Source organism: Anas platyrhynchos, chromosome 7 (genome assembly GCF_047663525.1).
Source record: "Anas platyrhynchos isolate ZD024472 breed Pekin duck chromosome 7, IASCAAS_PekinDuck_T2T, whole genome shotgun sequence".
Classification (NCBI taxonomy): domain Eukaryota; kingdom Metazoa; phylum Chordata; class Aves; order Anseriformes; family Anatidae; genus Anas; species Anas platyrhynchos.
In genome coordinates this window covers 32,473,311-32,495,294 of record NC_092593.1, presented here as the reverse complement: position 1 = coordinate 32,495,294, position 21,984 = coordinate 32,473,311, and the positions used below count along the sequence as shown (strand labels likewise).

The 21,984-nt window shown below is 48.8% G+C and overlaps 1 protein-coding gene and 1 long non-coding RNA gene across 8 annotated transcripts in view; both read right to left on the bottom strand.

The window, feature by feature from the left end:
• The window catches only part of ERBB4 (erb-b2 receptor tyrosine kinase 4), a 564,466-nt gene that overhangs the window by 352,049 nt on the left and 190,433 nt on the right, over positions 1–21,984 (bottom strand). For all 7 annotated transcript variants that reach the window (XM_072040464.1, XM_072040460.1, XM_072040461.1 and 4 more), the window contains exon 2: positions 5,868–6,019. In XM_072040464.1, the coding sequence (XP_071896565.1) occupies positions 5,868–6,019 (152 nt within the window). The remainder of the gene's footprint in view (positions 1–5,867; positions 6,020–21,984) is intronic.
• LOC110353115 (uncharacterized) lies at positions 14,539–15,679 on the bottom strand. Its single transcript, XR_002403178.4, has 2 exons — positions 15,455–15,679; positions 14,539–14,843 (listed from the first exon to the last, which is right to left on the bottom strand). It is a non-coding gene; the product is annotated as an uncharacterized lncRNA (long non-coding RNA).

Sequence of the window (21,984 nt, the reverse complement as noted above, 5' to 3'; positions counted from 1 at the left end):
GGCAAACTCAGCTCGAGAATTAATTGTATATTAATTCTCTTCTCTGTTTGTTCTGCAGAAGCTAAAACTTTAATTCAAAACAGAAGACTACCGGCTTGCGCAGTCTGTAAGTTACACTTCCAGCCTCAACACCAAGCCAAGAACTACACTGCAGAGCACTTCCAGTTGGGTTTTGCATTGCTGGTGGGGAAAGGAGAGAGGAAAGAGAGGTTCCAGTGGTGGGTTTTTCAGTTCATTGTAGGGACGCGAGGTTGGATTGTGTAGGGAAGAGAAGCGATCCTCCCAGCTCATTACTCTGCCTGCTGCAATGCCCTGGACAGCTCCAAAAATAAAAGAACAGAGATGGGAGGAGTATAAAAACAGAGCTAAAACCTGGCTGGGGGGAACTACCGACAGTATGAACCACGTGGAGAGACGGAGCTGCTGGGTTTGTACACAACACGCAGAAAAGGTTATGCGAGAGCCGGCCAGGGATAGCTGCATGCCATGGAGTTAGGAGCCAGAGCGAATGCATTTGTACCTGTATGACACACACCTGGCCTGGACAGCACGGGAAAGCAGATGCTGCGGGGATGTGGATGTTCACCTATCGATACCTCGTGAGGGGGGGAAAGCACAGGACTAACACAGTGCCTCTGTGCACACTGAGAGCACCCGGTGCCTTCACCTACCTGCTGGTGAGGCTCCAGGAGCGGTGGGGTTGGGATGGAGCTGGCAGAAGTTATGTCAGGGACTACACAGCTGTAATACTGGTCTTTGGAGCAGGCAGCAAGCACCCAGGTGCTGGCTCACTCACCTAGGGACAGGGGCAGCGTGAACACTGCTGGCTGGCAAGGGACAGGAGCAGGACAGCACGGTGCTTCAAGAGGGGATGAGCGTGGCTTTGGAAATGCCAATCCCTCCCCTGAGGTTGGTAGCACTAAATTTTTATTATTTTTTATCACCTCTCTCCTTACTGTACCAAGACACTGCACCGTGCTCTTCATAGTGGCTGCAGCACGGACTTGCCACTTGACCACTAGTTTCTGCAGGCAGGATGGGTCTGGAGTGCCACACAAACTCAAGCCCTTCCTCCCCTTTGCAATCGATACTCCCTGGCTGGTTTGAGATCAGCTTATACTGCCGAGACTATTTTAAGCCACGGTTTCTGCAAAAGCAAAGGGAAATGAAGAAAAAGGCATCCTCCCGGAGACGAGCTGGATCACAGATGCACCGCGCAGCTGGCCTCTGCTCCCACTCCACCCTCTGAATTTGGGATCCAACTCGCTTCAAACACGGCTCGGGTTCATCCACCACAGTTGGCAGCTGATCACGGCCGGTATAAAACATTTTGTCCATGCCAGGAGCACGGCCTGGCATGCCCCTGGCCTCCTGTAACCCCCCCAGCACAGCAGCTGCTTTTATTGCCGCGTGCGCAGGACGCCTCGGCCAGATTTAAGCAGCAAGTTGGAGGTGTCCTCTTTCCTCTGAGATAGTGTGTGCGTGGCACATGCAGCCCTGCCCATCACACCACTGCCGGCACACTTTTGGGCTCTTTGTGCTTTATTTCTTATGGGTAAGGTCCTGGGAGGGCAATTACAAATAAATCAGGACGTGTATTTGACTTCCAGGTCTGCAATGACCTGGTACTGTCCAGCCAAGGACAACGCGTGCTGGTGAGGCTGTCCTGATGCAGCTCACTGCGGGAGAGGTGCCGTGGGGCGGCTTTGCCCAGCAAATCCTCCTCCCCCCAGATCTACTAGGGCCATCGTGCAATACTTCCCAAGCGCTGCTGGGGAAAATCCCCCTTCATATAGGCAGAGCCACCCTAGAGCCTCTCCTTTCTAGGGACTACTAGGCACTACTCCCTGTCCTGCTCCCTTTCTGCTGAGCTGGGACCTCCTCCAAGCCTGTCAGCTGGGAATTAAGATACCATTTTGTTGCAGGAGAGGATGCGGGCTGTTCTGCCAGGCCTTCGGGAGCCGTATCTATCACTGCTGGGACCTGCTGAGCAACCTGGCCATGGCACCGCACTCCTGTCTCTGCGTTCCTCAGCCCAACGCATCTGCTCAGGCCACAGTCTCTGTCCCTGCTCCATCACTGGCTCAGCAAGGCAGCCAGAGCTTTCAGAAGGGACTTGATTTGTTATAAGAGACCAGAAAGCTTTCTAAAAATACAGAATACTCATTTTTTAACCGGAAGCAGTCCCAAATACCCAGGGGCCAGGTAGCGAGGTTTGCAACCAGCTCTTCCCTTGCCTGCTTACACAAGCTCCCTTCCTTGGAGGGGCTCTGTCTGACCCAATCCTCCTCCCAGACTGCAACAAAGCCAGAAGCAAAAAGTATCTATATTCCTGATATAACACCCAAACCCTCACACTCCACCTGCCATGAAGTCAAAGGGTCCTGGTTTTCACAGCCCACCCCATTCTGTGTGTCAACACAGGGACAACGTGGCCGTGCATTGCTGCACACCCAGAGCAGCTATCAAGCTGCCTGCCGAGCTCGGTTAATCGACGCGCAGATATAACTGCTAACGCTGCTGTGGGTAAAGGAACTACAGAGGTAAATGAACACGGAATTTATCAAACGATGGTAGATCATTTCTGAAGGCCGTTGATTGCAGTTAGAAATAAGTTTCATAATCATTTGGGAGAGTTATGGCAGCGAGCAGCGCAGAACTTCAGTCATGTCGTCAAAAATAAATAATCTGAATTGGTTAAATAAAATCCAGGGACAAGAAAACAATTTACTGCCTGCGAATTGCTAAAAGGCTGAGGATTAGTCTAAGATAACTCTTGTTTACTAAATGTGTTTAACAGAAGAAGAGTGCCTGCAGAAGATGATTTTGTGGTATACTAATTGTGTTTTTCATTCAGAAAATTGAATGCAGAGATGCCATTAAGAAGTAAGAACTGCCCACAATACAAGCTGTCAGCTTTGCCACGTGAAAATAGAATAAGGTCCTCGTCTCCAAAACCAAACCATCACTTCCAACACGAACCAGAGCACAGCTATCTTTTCTGAAATCCCAACCAGGGAGGTAAATCTCCACTCTGGCCTCAGCAAGACTCAAGGAGCAGAGCTGCTGGAGCCGGAGGCTGGCACACACAAAGGACAACCTCGAGCTGCAGTTGCTCTCCCTCCTTTTGGCCACCCACAAGCAGGGGATACCAAGCTCCCAAAATGGCAGGATGAGAGCATACAGGAGTGCTTGGGAAAAACTGGGGGAATATGCAAACCCTTCTTAGGTGAGTGAAACTGCTTGCGATCTCGATGCCATGCACACGCTGTCAGGCTTCAAAGTGTGGTGGCTGAACGTTTCGCTCAGGTGCCAGGCAGCCCTTTTTAGTCTTAATCAGCACATGAAGTGAGCTAACTCGTACACGTAAAGCAAATTTACTTAGGGAATAAATGTCTGAATAAATATGAAAGATGGGATGCTGATCTTTTAATCTTCCTTGGCACAAATAAAATTATCTGTTCCCCCCCCCCCCCCACTTGAATTCATTTATGACTGCATGATAAGAAGGTGAGCAGGCCTAGTTTGCTAGGTCTTCCCTCTAAGCTGGGGGCTACCGAGAAGGCAGGTGGGCACAGAGACACGGTACTCCTCAGACAGATGTACAGACAACACCAACCCACAAACTAGCAACTGACTGCTCAAAGTCGACATGGTGGAGAAAGAGGGCACATTTTGCAAGAAACTGGGAAAAAAGGGGAGTAGGCCAGAGGAGCATCATACGAGTTGCAGGATGAGTTCACCACGCTGAAGTCTAGGAGAGATAAATAGCCCTTCATTTAGTTATCTCCCATCTGCCACCTTCATTTGGCGGTTAAAATCACTTTTAAAATGATAAAACAAGTAACATTGCCTAACTAATGAATGTTGAATTATCGGCATAAATATGCCAACATTTGTTTATTTACTTGCCTCACCGAGAACACGTTCTCCTCTGTTTGGTTTTCTATTTTAATGACCACAATTTATCACATTACATAGACTTGCAGTTTGCTGGGGTTTGTTTCAAGTTCTGCTTTCTGCTGAGATTTCAGTGAGAGTGCAGTCCTAGGTAAAATAAGCAATAATGCTAATGAAAACGCAATGGTAACTGTTCCAAGAAGCAAGCGTAACCAGACAACCTTCCTCTGCTACACAGGATCCTTTTTTGCTCTCATTTTCTGCTTTTACCCCCTCTTGTTTGCTAAGATGTCCCTCTGCTTGCAGCAGCTCCCCACGAGGAACAGTGACTTTAATTCCCTGTTAATTTGCTCTCCCCACCTACCTGCTGGTCAGAGCAAGAAGGACGGGAAGCCGAAGCGGGTGAACTATCTGCGATGAATTTAATCAATTCAGAGGCATGCACGATGGCCCCGGTGGGAGTTTCAGGAAGCATCTGAAACTCCAGCGCTGCCCAAAGCAGCGCAGGGACCCTGCCCTTGCACAAGGACTCCGCTGCCTGTGCAGCACAGTGGGAACCGTTAGTCCAGCTGCCCCAGGGCTATCTATTTCGGAGCTCAGGCACATATGTGTTTTCCCCACCTGTCACAACTGTGAAATGTACAGATAGCATTTACTTCCTAGGCATTCGTCGCTCAAATTAACAGGCAACCTGTTAGTCTGAGTGCAATTAGCACCCCAAACTTCACTCCAGACGCGTATCTGGTAGCTGAATTTTGCTTGCAGATCTTTTCACAGCCTGGTGTACGCTTCGAGTAAATATAGGCTGATGTATAGAGCAGAAATCCTGAGAAACCCCCAACAAATTTAACACGAAGAAATGTTAAGCACGCTGTCAGAGGCTCTGCTTGCCTTTGTTAGATGCCGTAATGGAAAGTTCAAGTTTTTGTGAACTGAAATTGAGCACGAGGCTCTCCCGAGACCCAGCAAACCGAACGCCTGAGTGTAACACAACCTGCGGGGCTGCCGGATGAGAACTCCGCTGCTCCCCTACGTGCTTTTTACGAAAATGCGACTTACATGCAGACACGTATCTTGCCACGTGACAGGAACGTTTTGCAGAATGATATGCGAGTGATACCATACGATACAGGCAGCACAAATCCTCATCCGTGTCACGGCTTGACTTCTATTTGAGAGCACGACCCGTGCAGTCTGTAACCACACCACCGCGGGCTGTTTTCAAACATGGTTCTCGCACCAATTTCATCTATGTGCATTGGACCACTCCTTTACCAGGCATTTTTGTCAAACATAATGAGTTTTGGCATGCCAAATCACGATGGGTTTAAATTCTTGCCATTTGGCATTCACCTCCTACTCCTTGTAGTTGCTACCAAGTTAACAGGTAATGCACAAACCACATCGAAATACTCCTTCCCAAACACACAGGCTAGAAGCACAGTATTTAAACAAAATAGGAAAACCTCTAAAGCAAGAAGCTGGGGGATCACACAACCCAGGCTCCACAGTGAAGAGGGTTTTATGTTAATTCAATAAACACCTTTTGTTTCAGAGTTCTTCCCTTGTTTACCCTACTAACCAGTCCACACATCACATTTTATCAGGGCAAGCTTGCCCAAGCCACCAGTGCTTACCTGCACTGCTCCAACCTCCCTACGCACTACCCTAAGAGCTCCAGATCTGCTGGCAGCACGCAGCCATAGAGGCCAGCAAGGTGTCACCCTCCTGCGGCGTGACACAGCTTTCTCCCTCACGTCCTGGACGCATGTAAATGCCATACTCAGAGCACCTGTCACAGCCACGACATCGCTCTTGTGCTCTGTGCATCCGTGACATTTTATTAGCCTCTTCTCCTGCAGGCTCTGGGAGTTGGTGGGCAGGAGCCCTGCCATCCTCCAGCCCAGCGTTGTGGCTACTCCCCTGTACACAGAAGATGGAGAGGAAATAAAGAGGAGGTTGCTTACCCGCAGGAAGGAGAGGTCTCGGTTGTGCTCGATGCTGGTGATTTCCAGGTTGCCCATAACTACCTCGCAGTTCTCATAGTACTTGCGCAGGGCCCGGTACTGCTGCTCCAGGTCCGAGAGGGAGCTCAGCTTGTTCTCGGTGCCAGCACACACTGCAAGAAACCACAGGACAAGTGCAATCAGAGCAAGTAAGGAAGAAAACAGGAGCAGAGAAGGAATGAAGATTTATATCCAGGGATACAGGTATCTGGAATAATAATTCTGAGTTAATTACAGGATTGGGTATCAGCAGCAGATGTGCGAAGGTCCATGATCATCTCAGCAATTTAAGTATCTCTTACCAAAGGGACCAGGTGTTGGTATTTACCACTGAACATCCAGAAATGTGGAAAATGCAAACATGTAGGACAAATGGAAAACAAGTTGACTGCAGCACGTTAAGAGCAAAAACCAGGACCATGTGAAGTCCCTGGATACAGGATGCTGAACACTGAGTGCTTACAAATTTAAGGATAAGAGGCCAGAGAGACCTGTGTATCTCAGCTGACCTGTGCAATCCAGCATTTTTCCTATTCATCTGACACCTAGAAGGACCTGTCAATAAACCAAGAACAACCTGGCAGAAGGCTTGTACCCAGCATCACTTTTCCTCCTCTTTCCTGAAGTCCCCAGCTCTTCCGAGCTCTGCACAATTAAATAATAAAAGACAGAGCAAAAGCCTACTGTCTTTCCGCAAGTCACCAGACTGTGATCTGAATGCACAAGGGAGCTGTGTCAGATGAGTTAGGAAATACCAGCCAAATACAGTCAGTTTTCAGAAGATGTTCTTTAATATTACAGTACTCTGTTCTGAATCTTCAAGTCCCGTTCAAAGCCAGTGCCAAATCACAGCTCTGCTCAGTCTATTAGATTGCCGTGCATCAAGCAGCGACAAAAATGAATCCGGGAAAGAAACACAGAAGCGGGATTTTACAGCAGCATTTTTTCATGCAGCTCTCAGCCTGTCATAAGAGCAATGCTACTTAAATGTTTGAGCATGGGGCTGGGCTTTTTTTTTTTGCACGCACTTACTTTTCCTCTCTACTGACAGCTTGTGGGCTGCTCTTATCTGCGAACAAATTAATCTGAATCTACCCGAACTTTTGAAATGGGCATTATATTATGCAAAACATGAGCCAGACCAGAAGAGCATTTCTGGAGCCATTCCCACTGCTGGATTAGATCAATACAAACAAAACCCTCCATGACTGGAGGCCTAATCAGTAAAATTGGCTAAAATATGCTCTTCTGAACGATGCAGGTCCTTTTTCCTTTAAAAGACCAAAAGCGATTAGATTTTGGAGTACTACTATTATCGAGTATTTACTTACTACACCCTTTTTGCTTTGCTTTTTTAACAGAAACAATTCTCATCTGCGTCCTCCGCCGTGCATCTCGCCTGCCGCAGAGCAATCTGCTCCGGTGCCAGGGCGATGCGAGCCCCAGACAGCCGGCTGGCGAAGGGCTGCGGGAGGCAGCCCAGAGCCCCCCGACTGCTCCAAGTTTGCTCCCAAGGAAACTCCCCCTGCCCTCCAAATGGCAGCGGAAAGCTGTTCCTCCTCAGCTGGAATGCCCCACCGGGGAGCAATCCTGAGGCTGGCATCGCTCTGAGCCGTTTGTGGGCTCAGGGGTTAGCAGATAATTCTCTTCTCTTGCGTTCCTAGCAGCTGAAGCACAGACGAAAGCAGAAGAGGCACTACATGGGACTGCTTCGCCATGTACATGTGTGGTCTCGTTACCAAAGGAAATAAGGCACGGGATGTAGGTTTTTAACACTTTCTGTGACTTACTCAAATTACAATTCCGAAGTCCCCACCAGGTTTATAAACTTGAAATGTTTGAAATACATTACAATGCGCTGCAAAATGAAAAGTAAAAATACTGTCTGGTTTACATGGATTTTAAAATAAACACTACCTGATTTCAAGCAATGATTTAAAGCACGAACATTCCCGGTTTCTCACAAAACCTTACCCTTTGAGTAAAACACTCCAAGGCAGGATTTTGTTTGTAACATTTAAGGGGTATTTTTGAGGACTCCCAGCTTGGTAAGTATGAACAGCCAGAAAGATCAACCACTGCTGCATCGTCCTTTCTGAAATACAAAGCCCCATCCTAGCGCGTACGTAAAGCTTCGTTCAGATCCAGGGGTCACAGAGTCGGAGAGTGGCTTGGGTTGGAAGGGACCTCAGAGACCATCAAGTTCCAGCCCCGCTGCCACAGGCATCAAAACCCTTCAGGAAGCTGCCCGCGTGTCCCTGCCAGAAGCCTTCGGAAAATGTTTGTTACCGATTACAAAATCACTTTGTTTGCTTTTTCCTTGAAAGCAGCAGCATCTATAACACTAAGATTGACTGTGTTTCCAGCCAAATAAGTATTATTCTGTCTTAAGGCTCCTGAGGACTAATAAATAATTTCTGTTCCATTTCGCAATCGGTGCTAAGGATCAACATAGCTCAGAAAACAATTCCAGCAGCTCAGCTAATAAAGCTATCCACCGCAACACTGGTATTTCATGTCGCACGCACATTAAATGTTTCACAAAAGCTAATTTAGCCATTTTTTGCTGTAAGGAGGCAGAACATTTGGAGCCTGCTCTTGCAGCAACAGGAGTGAAACCAGCCGAGATGTAAACCAGGGCTGGAAGTTTTATTAGAGGAAGATTAATTTTGTACAACTAAACCTTGCAGTAACTACTGCTGGCTTTTGATAATGCTATGGAAATCAATTCTTTCAGATGAATAAAATCTTAAAAGCAAATTTAGAAGAGCTCACGTTGTTCTTCTAAATTTATCTCGCAGTGATTCCAAGCATTTAATTTCTTAGAAAAAAAGAAATCCCCTCTGGTGCATAAAGCCTCTCCTTGTGCCAGCTCACACCTGGGCCTCTGCTGCTGGGAGATGCATGGCAAAAGGTGTCCATCTCCCCTGCCAAGGGAGGAAAATCGGTCACAGACTGCCTCAAACCAAGCAGCAGTACCAGACAGACCCTCCTGCATGGAAGGGGGATGTAACAGAGCTAATATCCTACAATATGTGCCCGAGCTGGGAGAGCACCTCCAGCCTTTGCAGTCTTTTGAAACAGTACTGGCACTCGTGTGTTGTCTCAGCTCTTTAAAACAAAGTGCCAAAAGAAACATGAGCACAAGAGAACATCGTGCCATGTGCCTTGTTGTGCCATACAAAACCACTGTCATCTCAGTTGTATAGAGAAGCACCTCTTCAAGGCACTTGGTTGTACGCTGCTTATCTTATATGGGCCCAGAACCTGATGAACAGTACGAAAACAAAGACCACGTGTTGAAAGCAGTCCCTGCACCGGATCCTCTCTTGGCTCACAAAAAAAATACTAATTGGCCTGTCTCTAACAGGGTCAGCACAGTACTAGCTCAGGTGCCTCTCCAGCCTGTAGCTTCTCCCAGTGGGGAATGTGAACGTAAATCTGCCTTGGCCTCTGAGCAGGAGCGCTCCCAACTTGCTCAAATTTTGCACAGGCAGCTCAGAGAGGAAAGCCCTTCAGAGCCATTTCAGTGCTGCACACAGAAAAACCTGACAATCCCATACATTTTCTCAGACAGAAACCCAGGGAGCAGCTGACCTGTGCCGGGCTACCCCAGTGCCACGATGCTCACAAGTACATTTCTCTCCAAACATGCTATCTGCAAGCCCTTTGCCATGCCCTCTCCTAGAATTATGGTAACAAACCTTGCCAAGTGCTCATACACAGGCGTGGAGAGCCACCACTATCATCATCCGAAAGCTGAGGCAGTGCACCTTTGTATCTGGGAAGCCTTGTGCCTGCTTCTCACCTAACCCCCAAACCTGGATGGTTTGGGGAACTGCACCGTCCTGCAGTGCAGAGTGCAGCCAGTGGAAACAAAACCAGAAAACTTACAGATTCCTGTTCCCGGTGACCTGGAGTAAATCTCTGGCTTTTCATCCTAATTCTTTTTATTGACTTCTTCTAACTCTGAGGACCCTTTCCCATGCTCTGCTGCAATCCAGAAGCCAACTCATCTTGCAGTAGGAGCTAGGGAGCTGAGAGCTGCCTCCCTGCAGAGGAGGGTGGAAATGGGCATCCAGCTCCCAAAGAAATGGGCATCCTCCTCCCATATGCAGGTCTCATTGGCAGAGCCACTAATTCTCACTGAAAAGGGTATTTTAAAAAGGGAAAAAAAACAAAAACAAACAAAAAAAACCAGCATCTCTCTTATTTTGTGCCCACTCTGACTGTTGTGATGGCTTTTCCCTGTCTTACCCCTCCCCTTTGGGCACCTGTGCAGAAGGGAGCGGCCGGGAGGGCTGGGCATGTCGGGTGGGCACAGCACTCTTGGTCATCACAGCGCTGGGCCCCCAGCGTTCCCCACACATTCGTGCTTCAGGTTCAGTTGCTTCCTTCTCCCCAGCTACCTCAAGTGACAGAGAACTGCTTCAGCTCCTAATGGCCCCAATTACAGCAGTCATAATTGTCCGTATTGAAGTGAGTTTACATTTTTCATCAATATTCATGCATATGACTCTGAAATTAATTTCCCATTGACATTTTTTTCCTAACGAAGCCACACCATTTGGATGCTCACTCAGAGGCAGGAAATAGTGGAGGCATTTAAAAATGTCCTTTAGTTTCTGCTTTTTAGGCCATTATTGTGCTCAGCTCTGCTGATGACAAATCTCTGTGTTATATTACAAACTCATTTCGACTCAGTCTAATTCTGGTTCTTGCAATTCTAATTGATTTTACAATCCTCCCAGCTCAACAGACGAGCTAACTTTTGGAAGGAGGGCAACCTGTTTCATTTTTTTATGCAGCCCCTCTCTGGATTTGCCTACAGTTTGAGTTATCCAGGAGAAAATACTGTCACCTCCACCCAGCCACCCCGGTGTCTCGTGCATTCGGCCAAGCAGCAAGGAGGCATCACCTTGCGCACCCGGCTAGATGTCAGCAGTCATCACAGACGCCCCGGCACACCCCATGGTCCCAAGCTCTGCCTTTCAGTCTTCCCAATTACAGGACATTTGAGCGAGGAGGCAGGAGAGCATCTCCGCCTGCACACGGCACGACCTCTGTTTGTTGATGCATTTGTCAAGCGGGCCAAAAACACGAGACAAGGCTTAAACGCTCCCAGTCACGCTTTTTTTTTTTTTTTTAGTAGCATGGAATTATACGTTCCTTTATCACAGCCAGGAGGAGCCTAACAACATTTAGCACCTCTTCCTAATGCAGCCTTTTTGTACTTCCCTCTCATTTATTTACTTAATTAGCTGTCTTTATACAGACGGCACCATTACCAGGGTTTCTTGAAGGACAGCTGAAGTAACTGTTTATTAATAATTGCAAACACTCCTGGCAACTTGCTAGACCCCCCAGCTGGGGGGGAAATACTGGAGCCCCTTAACGAACAGCTAATTACCAGCAATTTCACAGCAGCCCCCATTCATTTCCTTCGGCTCCCTGCTCCCAGCACAAGCCTGGGTGCCCTGCGCCCAGCACAGAAGAAGGGGAAAACAGTTTTAATCCTTTCATTACCTTACAGCTCTCCTTAAACGAGCTGCAAGCCCTGCATTTTCTTGCAATTAGGCACATCCTAATGAAGGGAGGGCCTGCCTGCCCTCACAGCCCTGCAGATGGCTCCTGGGAGAAGGCAAACACCGACTGGAGGTCGCCACCTCTCCTCCTTTGACCCCATCAGCTTCCGGAGAGCATCTTCAAACTGGAAGCTTCCCTTCCCTAGGTGAGAGGCTGTCATGAAGGAAAGCATCATTTTCTCTCTACTCCTAATTAAAAGCTCAGCTGACACAAGCATTTTCCTTCCATAAGGCCTGCTACAACACGGCCATCCCCTTCGAATCCCACCAGCTAGCACGGCCCCCGGGTCTGGAAACGTGCTCCAAGCCCCCAGATCTTGTGTCCAATGGTGCTGTCACACAAGGAGCAGGGCCGTGCTTGATGAGGGTGGCCCCACCTCCGACAGAGACTCATCAGAAGCCATCTGCAACGGGCAGATCTCTCCCAGTGTTACAAGCACAGAATTGAACAGGCATAGTGGAGACTGCCAGGGACTGTAACTTCATCGAGAGGGATTATTTATGTGCGATGACACCTTCCTGAGCTGGTGGCACCCTGTCTTTGCACCGAGCTCTCCAAAATCTGTTTGGTTGCTGCTACGCAGCATTATTTCACTGATGTAGCATTTGCATCAACCAAAAAATGGCATCAAAACTTTGACTAGATTGATACTGCGGCATTTCAAGGATAATTGCCTGTGCCGACCGTGTCGAGCCACTGTCAGCTGCTTGTTTTATGCTAGCATCTCCAGCGTTGTTTCTCCTCGTGTCCATGCTGCAATCAGGAAGGACAACATGGGGAAGATGTGCTGCAGGACCTAAGTCACGCAGCAACCACTCAAAAAAAGCCAAAAATAATACACGAGGCTTTGCCAATGCTGTTGTTTTTTTCCACGGGTGCATACCCATTTATTTTCCCTGGGTACTTCCCCTTCCCTTCTTCTCCCTGCTCTTCACAGACATCCACACACACACGCACACACACTCTCTTTCCTCATTTCATCATATTTCCAGGGTAAATAGTTGCTCCTTAACTATAATGTAGGTACCGGACTTGACAAGCAATTAAAGCAAACAATTTCCACTCGTCTAACTTTGCCAAATTAGTCATCTGCCATCTGCTCCATCATCTGGCTCTCCTTGAGGTCTTGCTGGGAATCTGGAAGCGCTTGCTCCGACGAGGAGGCAGCAGCAAAGCCTCCAAGCTGGCGGGAGCCTGAGGGATAGAGGGGACACGGGGGGGACACGTGGCCCCACGCCGCTTGCTGCCACCCCCGTCCAGGAGCCCCATCCCTGCTGCAAGCAGCTCGCTGGCGCCAGCCGTCAAACCGGCAAGTTGTGTTAGAAAAGCATTTAAAATTCAAGATTTCTTTTTACAGCCATGCAAATAAATGCCTAGTGAGGATGAATGCACGGCGTAGAGGGAGCGTGGCATTTTCTTACCAGCTGCAGGATGCAAAAAATAACTTAGTTCACTGAGTGTTTTCAGCGTTTACAGTTTTTCTCCTGATGAAGCACCGGGCCAAAACGAGCAATTAATAGACATTATCTAAGAGAGGTTTGAGCAGTCTCTGCTTCCAGCGCCAGGCTTAGTCTGGTCTTAGATCTACAGCCTGCCTGTTCCCGCCTCATTTTCTGTGCAGTGCCCAAAATTAAGCTTCTAACACCAAGAACCCAAATCCTCCCCTACAGCACCAAAACACAGCCTGTTACCAGTGCGTCCCAAGATGAAGGAGTCTGCAGATAACTGATCCTGAGTAATACAAGGCCAGGCATGCCGGGGCAGCTGGATGCAGAGGGAGGTGCCAGGCTGAAGGCACAAGTTTGCAAATATTGCCCTCCCAGCCTTGTGCTGACCGAAGCAAAGCGGTGCAAATGATGGAAATGTCTACAGCACAGCCAGCTCACAGCAGCAGGAAGGCTTTGGGGCGTTTCTTCAGTGCTAGTAGGTTTCTAGAGGAAGGCCAGGTCGGCAGGGGGAGATGATGGAGCGCAAGCACATGGGCAGGAGCTGAAGGGAGGGAAGCATTTGGGCTGGTTTTGTGCCTCTGCCTTAACCGCAACTCGATTTAGGTACACCAAAGCCATCTGCTGCCAGGTTGGCCCCAGACCTCCTCCCCGCCCATGGTGTGGGGACATGCAGGAGCTCTCCTGGGGCTGGGGGCTGGCACAGAGCAGTGCCTGCTGCTAAGCAGCAGCCGCCCTCGCCGGCAGCTCCGGCTGCCCTGCTGGGACTCGCCAACAGCCGGGGGCTCCGCTCGCCTGGCTGCCTGCTCCTTCCCCAGAGGGGCCCCGAGTGCCACAAGCATTCGCTCAACTTAAATGCATTTTAATTAACGCTGTACAAACACACCGAGCTGGTGCGGGCACAAGGGAGCGCATTCATTCAGCGTCGGCCGGATCCTCATCCCCAGGAATCCAGCAGGAGCCCTGGCAGCCGCTGCAATGAGAAGGGGATCTCGGTCCTTGCTGCCGGTAGGATATTGAAACACTCGGCCAAATGGGAACCAGCCCTCAGGTCCTGCTTACTGCTACTTAAGCACTGTCTGTATAAAAGATGACGCTCAGGACGGGTAGGTGGGCCGGGTGCTTTTATATCTGCCCATGTAAGCAGGGCAATTACTCACCAGTGAAGCACACAGCAACTGCCCCATCGTTACAGGGTGTGCACGAGCCACTGAAATCTCCCTGGAAATTCCCCTGACATCTCCCATTGAAGTCATTCTCCCTTCGCATCGGGAATTATCGCATAATCCAAAGACCACCTATCAAAATTATTAAGGTAACTATGGAATCGTAGCACACAAAGTGGACTGCTTTGGAATGATCAACCTCCCCAGATTTTGGCAACTCCCCAGGACAAAACACAACAGGGGGTTAAACAAAGCCCCTGGACAAACATTTGGGGAATAAGGAAACCCAGCACCCCCCAGAAGTGTGCTGGGATTGGGAGCCCCCATCCAAGGGGCAAAAGTGAGCCCAGCTTGCTTCAAGGGGACGGGGTAATGCAGGAGAGTGCAATTAAACCAAAAAAAATCACACTATTTTAGCAAATATGCACCTGTCTATTAAGCTGAAGCTGCACACAGTTTATTTTCATTGATGAAAATAACAGGTTCTCAAGCAACTCCTTGTCAAACAGACAGGAGAATTCAGCTCGTGGAAGACAGATGAAATGGTAATTACTGAAAGCTGCAAGGCAGGGAAGGTTTCGCTGTGTTGATGCTGGGGAGCTGCGGGGGCTGATGGCACCGACTACCCAGAGACAAAATGCTGGACCCTGGCTGTAGGGGAGTCACCAAGTTGAAGCGCTGGTCTCAAGGGCTCCTTCCAGAAGCCTTCCTTGAACTGGTGGCTGTGTTTTCCTAATTGCCTGTGGCCACACAGAGCAACAAAAACCGTATGTTATTAAACCAAGTTCAAGTATCAGTTTATAGGCAGGAAAAACAAACTTTTAGTAATGGTTCCATGCAAGAACCTTTTTTTTTTTTCCCTATACTGTATATGTAAAACACACAGCCTGGTCTTAAGCTAGTGTTTTAAGCTGATGTCTTCTGGCACACGCACCCTTCCCCAGTTGTACTTCCCGCACGTTGCGCACAGCTTCACATGCATTGCTGCGCCTCCCCTGCACGGCACCCTCACTCACCAAGCTCCTGCTTTCTCACACCTGCATGCTTGGAACTGAGAGCCCGGTCCCACAACATAAATACAATCAAAATAAAAAGCTAAACAACCCCCCAACCTATCCTTCAGATGTGCTGAGCACCCAGTCAGGTCTTTTGAGACCTCTGAGGGCTTCAGCTCTGCCAAACACAATGTATAAAACCTTACCGCTACTGATGAGAAGCCTTTGTCCCTAGTAAGAAGTAAAGGGACTGGTTTTTAATTTTATATCTGTACAGAGGAACACATTTCAATTTATGACTTCCTTGTATAAGAGCAGCGTATTCAGCGCAGGGCTGAAGCTTCCTCCTATTTTACCTGGGAAGCAAGGGCTGCAGGGCTGTGTTGGATGAGCTCCTCCCTCTGTCTCCCTGACTGCTCAGAAAACACACAAGCTGGTTCCTGAAATCACAGTCGGGCTGACTTACCCCTTCTCATGGAATTTCTATTGAGTCTCCTCAAGCAGCTTCATTTTTCTGAGGCTATAAGGAGGCGGGGGTGTCACAGGTGCTGGGAAATTGCTCCCTAAATGTACTTCACCTGTTGTCGAATCAGGCAAAGCACCTTCAAAACCTCCAATTGTTTTCCAAGCCCAACATATCATTTGTTCTGGATTTCCTATAAGGCGCATTTATTATTTTTTTTTGTCTCGTGTACTTTCAGAAATCATCCCAAAAGACAAGCTCTAAGTAACTGTAGTCAAAACTGTGTATTATGAATTCTTTACGGATCAGTTTTCTCCAATACGTTCTCTGTTAACGTTGCTTGTTCTTTCTGTTGGGCTTCTTAAAATGCACTCCATATATATTTTATAAAGGTCTGGGTTTCTTCCCCACCCCCCCCCAGAGACTGCCCTTAAACTTCTGGCCATTGATTGTGCCGGTATCAATTTGTAAAGGTCAACAGAAAGCTGCTCTGACAGCCCAACTCAGAAAGCAGTTTTTAAATGAGCTGTTTCTCTTCCTCTACAAAGAGAGATGCCAAGAAAATCAAAACCTGAGCTCTTTATTTCACTGGCCTGACCGGTGGCTTTGATAGGCTTCGCAACTCTGATGGCCACCGACCGCTCCTCGGGAACCTCAGCTTGTTTGAGGGTTTTAAACAACATCATCTGAACAAGCAGAACTATGATGAAAAGAAGCACATTAATTTGCTGCTCCTCCGAAAACCCCTTGCAGGCCTTGGTTAACAGAGCTCCAAGGCTTTGCTGTAAAAACGCCACCGCCGTGTGGGTTTGGCCTTGTGCATCCTGTTACCAGAAACCAACACCTCGCATTTCACCCTACAAATGCCCCACAGCTGGCTGCATGCAAGAAGCAGGCTGCACCAACCTATTGGGATGCTCGCTTCGGATTTGCACCGAAAGAACTGGTTATTTTGTCTGGGGCTGTGATCAAAAGCCTCTTCAAAAGGCTTCCGCCCTTTTTCCCCCATCCCATAGTTTACTGAACTCCTCAAATTTATAACCTCCGAAAGTAGGGCTGCACAATTTATGTCACTGCTACCCATGAAGAAAACTGGCCATAAATCAAGGACAACAGTTATATAAATGAGCATAAAAGTGCAGGGAAATGTCACAAGATAGCAATAAAATACCTTCCAAATGGTAAATCCTGGGAGCAGGAGCACCATTAGCTTGAATCCCCCGCTCCACAGCAGTAGGAGTGTTTCATCAACAGAGGCATCAGCGCTGGAGCTCGCCTCCCTTAATAACGGGAGGGCCTTGGGAAGGCAGGGGAAAGTGAAGACACTGCGCAGGCACAAAATCACGAGCCCGTGCTCCTTGCCCTGCATGTATTTTGACATATATGTATGCACACACACATAATAAAGTTGGTCTGTTGTGATTCTCTCTTTTCCTAGCCCTTTTCCCTAAAATGAGGAACCCGTGGAGGGCTGATCCTCGCTTTATCCGAGATGCTCACCCCACAGGGGCCATCCAGGTCTCCTGGTCTCCTCTGCAGACGTTGCAAAGCAGCTTTAGCAGACACAGACGGCACACACACCTTGCCTGGGGAACAACCAGCCCAAATCCACCAGCCAGTCCTCCCCAGGATCCATACTGCAGCCGGGGAGAGAGTCAGAGACAGCGCTCTGGAGAAGAGTGGAGTGAGGCCTTTGTCCCGGTAAGTGGCCTTAAAGCCTTCCACTGCCTTCCCATGAGAAGTGCCTTTTCCACAAATGCTTCCAGCAGGAGAATGGGCATTTCACAGCAAAACATCCAGAGCTTTGTTGGGATGAAGGCAAGGCGATGCCTCGTACACACCTGGGGCAGCTCCAGGAACAGACTAAACATGAGCCACCGCCGCCCCGTACCCCTGGGCAAATCTCCTAGCTCTGTGCACAAGCTGTTCCCCTGATCCTTTCCAACTACAGCTAGGAAAAATCCCAAACCTATTTCTGACTTCATAAGAGGCCATTTACAAGCACCTTTACCCTGCAAATGGAAACTGTTAGTTCTCTGTTAAAATAACATGTCCCAGTGATGTGCCAAAATAACCTGTTTTCTGGTTCTTAACCTAACGCAAGGGTGAAAAAAAAAAAAAAAAAAAAAAAAAGGAAAGGCACAGCAGATGTCTGCTTGCTTTTTTTGAAGACACAGATAACATATTCCCACAGCCCGAGAGCAGCTTTATGTTCCTGTATCCCACAAGACGACACGGTGTTTCTGCCCAAAGCTCTCCCCACCCCATTTTATTTTCACAAACAAACAGGGAGAAAGGCGGCTGAGTGACAAGCGCCCTGCTCCTCGTGGCCAGGTGGGAAGCAACGGGCACGTTATCAGCAGCCTCATTAAGGAGAAAAGGCCAAGAAGCAATTTTCCAGCGCCGACAACACCGCTCCCGGGGTCCCCGATTCATTAATACCTTCCTCCTCGCTCACTCCACTTGATGATCCCATTAAATTGAACCTGGGAAAGGCGAGGAAGGCGGGAGGGGGAGCCCGGTGGGATGCACAGGGCTCCCGGCATGTGATCCCATCCAAAACTTGTGACCGGGGCTTTGGCCGCGGCCGCACGCTTAAGTGATGCAGGAGCACGTGCGGGGAGAGCGGCTCAGTGCAAATTTACCCGCTGCGAAATGCCCTTGGAGCTGCCTGCCTGTGACGGGTAAATGGCACGGAAGGTCAGCGAATCTCATTTGGCAGCAAAGAGCCCGGCTCTGCATGGCTTCAAAACCCCCTTAAAAACACACGCGCCCACCCCAAAACCAGCAAAACCATCTCACGGGGTGCGGAGAAGTTCCTGGGAACAGGGCTCCCTTGTTTTCCCTCCTTAATACCAGCAACTGCTGCGCTTACAGAATGTGTTTGCTTTTTATTACAGGCAAAAAAAAAAAAAAAAAAGAAAAAAAAAAAGAGAAAAAGCCCAGCTAGGACCGCTAGGAACAGCTTAATTAATAACAATTAGCTGCAGCACAATTGTGATTCAGGTGGCGTTTTGGAGCATGAAGGAGAAACTTGACACTTCTGCTTGTGTGCACGGCCATAAGAAATTCCGGGCAAAGTTAATGGAAAGTGAGAGGCTGAGCAACGCCGAAATTCAAATGTACTGTAAAATTACTAAATGATTTCAATGTCACAGGAACGCGCCGCGCTGCTTCTGGGATTATCAGCCCTTGCCGAGTTTTAATAACATTTGGTCAAACACCTCGGCAGCACGTCGCTGGGAAACGTCCACATTTCCCGAGGGAGGGAAAAATCCCTTTTGTTCCTTACAAAGGGAGAGGACAGCCTGCAGAAGATGCCCCAGGGGTCCGACGCCAAAGGGTCGGGGGCCAGCCCCGTGCCCCCCGAAGCCACGAGGCCCCCGCGAAGGGGAAGGACGCTTGTAGGAAATTGCAGTTGTCTGAAGCGGTCGAAGCACCTGCCAGTCACGGCGGGTTTCTTGGCCACGCTCCCTGCGAGGGGGGCTGCCTCCCAGCGCCTCCGCCGTAATTAGTGTCACCGCAGTCAGATGCAATTTATGGTTAAATATACACGAGGAATACGAAGACAGTCCCAGCGCCTGCTTTCAAATGAGAGGAGAAAGGTAGAGGCTTCAAAGTGTTCGAGGGGAACAAGGGGAAGGTCTTGGCTGGCAAATAAATGGGGCCTGCTGTTAACGAAGGGAGCGCGGCACCAAGGGTGCCCTTGCCTCACCGCCGCTGCCTTTCTCCTGCTGAGAAATAAACACATCAGGACAAAATGAAGCTAAAAGCAAGTTTTAAAAGCAGGAAAAGAGCCGACGTGGGAAGATCCATCCAGAGTTGCACCTTGTTGTCAGCACACAACCCGTTTGTGCAGAGCAGCCCGGGGAGCTTGGCACGTGCTGCACAGCCGGCTGCGATGCTGGGCCAGGACGCAGTTTGGGAGGCAGCCGCGGTACAGGTGTGAGGCCACTCGAAAACCAAGTGTTTCAGGCTCCTTGCCAAGAGCAAAACTGGCATTTTCTAAAATAGGCAGACCTGGAAAGGGGGGGGCTAAAACTGGAGATGAAGGCGGGTGGCCCCTGCCCCAGCAGAGCACCACCCCCCAGGAGAAGCTGCCACGTTCGCTGCCATCCACTGCCCTCACATTTAAAAAATCTAAGCCATATTGTTGGAAAACTGCATCTCAAAGTATGAAAACTGTTTCAGGGTTTCTGGCAGAGCCTGCAGACAGATGGGCCAAAAATACACTTGTAGCAGTGGGAACACATCCCGCTCCTGGGTCACATGCAGTGAGAGCGTGGCCCCCAGTATTTAATTCCTGTGGGTTATCTGCAAGACCCCTCCCTTGGCCACGACACATTGCCACCAAACTGAAGTTTGACACGAGAGGTCATCAAGAGTGCTGCCTGGGGCATCGGCCCCCTTCCCACTGCTCGTGTGGGATGAGAAACGCAGCATTTGAAAAACAGCTTTGGACCCCGCTGCACTACCTACATCGGTCTGAAACGTTTGTGGCTCTCCAGACCCGAGGAAGAGTGAAACAAAAATACCCCTTACAGATCATCTGGATGTAGAGATCCCAAGAAAAGCTCTCAGGCACTCCTCCAACTCGACATACTGCTTGCACATCACCAGACATTTATGCAGGTGGTATTCCTCCTTAAGAAAAGCATCGCTTTCGGCTTCGCTGACTGGCTTGTCCTCAGAGGACAAGGAAAGGAAAGGTCGGGCCTGAACCTGAAACTAATTGCCCCTGCGGTCTCAGATCTTAATGAAACAGATGAAGTTCAAAATCAGGTTTAATGCTTGCTCAGCTTTAGCCTGACGTGCTTCTTCCCAGCAGAGATTACAACTGTTTGTTGTTTAAAATACGGAGCCCCTAATCCTCCTGAAAGGTTGCAGAAATCATCCAGTATAGACACCGTGCTCTGCAAATTTGCCATCTGGGAACTACAGGCACTTACAGAAATGACTAATTCTCTGCTGCCCTTGTCTCTAGATGATCTCTAGATGAAGGGAGGCAAACGTCTCCCACAGGGCCTGGAGTCAGTTGGAAGCATCAGCTAGGAATTAAGGACCTGAGAAGCCCACCTACGACTGGCACCCCAGCCTGGATCCAAGCTCAATGTGCCCGGCTCACCTGGGAGTGGGTTTTCATCTCGTCCTTAAAAGCAGAAGACACTTTCCAAGTCCTACAGGGATGTACTGAGCTGAATTCTTCCTCCTGCTCAGGCTGGCGGTACATGATTAATATCGCATCAAATTTGTCTTTTTATAATATCCCACCGATCTTTCTTTTTGTAATGTTCGCTTTCCATCAGGTGACAGTTTTAGTGATTCCTCCTTTATTTGCATGTCCCCTTGAAGAAGCTTCATTTCTCCTTCTAATCAAGTCATTAATTTTCACAAAAATCATTCCCACCCCGAGATGGCTGGATTCTAATTTGTCTCTGTCACACAAATGACAAGTATCACCTCATTGCCATGCTGTGATGTTCCTCCACATACCTGTATCTGAGTAGGAAAAGCACCAAGATTATTTTTCCACAGCCATAACTGCTTTTCTCTGTGGCAGTTTGATTCCATCATGATCCTTCCTTTGGGTACTTTGTAGTAATATTATACAGCTGCTTGCTTTTTATTTCAAAGCAGATCTTGTTCATGACTTTTTTTTTTTCCTAATGGGAGAAGCAGAAGTGATGGTGGAAAAATTACTTCTCCTTTTTATCTTCTCTGCATCCTGTTTACAAACAGGGGCTCGTGCACGTCTCTGCCCCGGTGCCTGCTCCTCAGCCAGGCTCAGCAGCTGGGGACAAAGGGAACGAAGCTCATCGAGGATCTGCATACAGGGGGCCTGTCACCACCGAACCAGGAGAATCAATAACTCCACCTCCCCTTCCCTACAACACACGGACACCTCAGTCATGAACGTATAAGAAACACAGGGCTGAGAAACCAAACTCCTTTGCCACTATCCCATCTCTAATCTCTTTTTGTCCGTGGAAACTTTCTTCTGATAAACTCCCTCCACCAGTGCCAAGCCTGCCTATGGATGGGAACTTTTCCAGGGGAAAATCTTGCTTCGTGACTCGAAGCGTATCTGTGATTTTCTTCTGCCATTTACTAGGGCACTAACTCGATGTTAACATCAAAAAAACCCTGGCCTCTCAGAGATCTGAGGAGCACTAATCAAATTCTCTCTCATCCAGCCCTTCTCCTTGAGTAAGCGAGCCTCAGAACCACCCCCAAAATCACATTTGGAAAAAGGCTGGGGCTGCAACTCCTGCACCAGCTACTCCTGGCCCGCAGGATATTAGATATCAACAAATTCCAATCCAATACCATTGAATAAATCAAATCCCTCTCTTAAAGAAAGCTTACTCGTGCCTCATTAAAGCTGCAGCATGGTGTGCGCACCCTTGAGGACTGCCCTGCCTT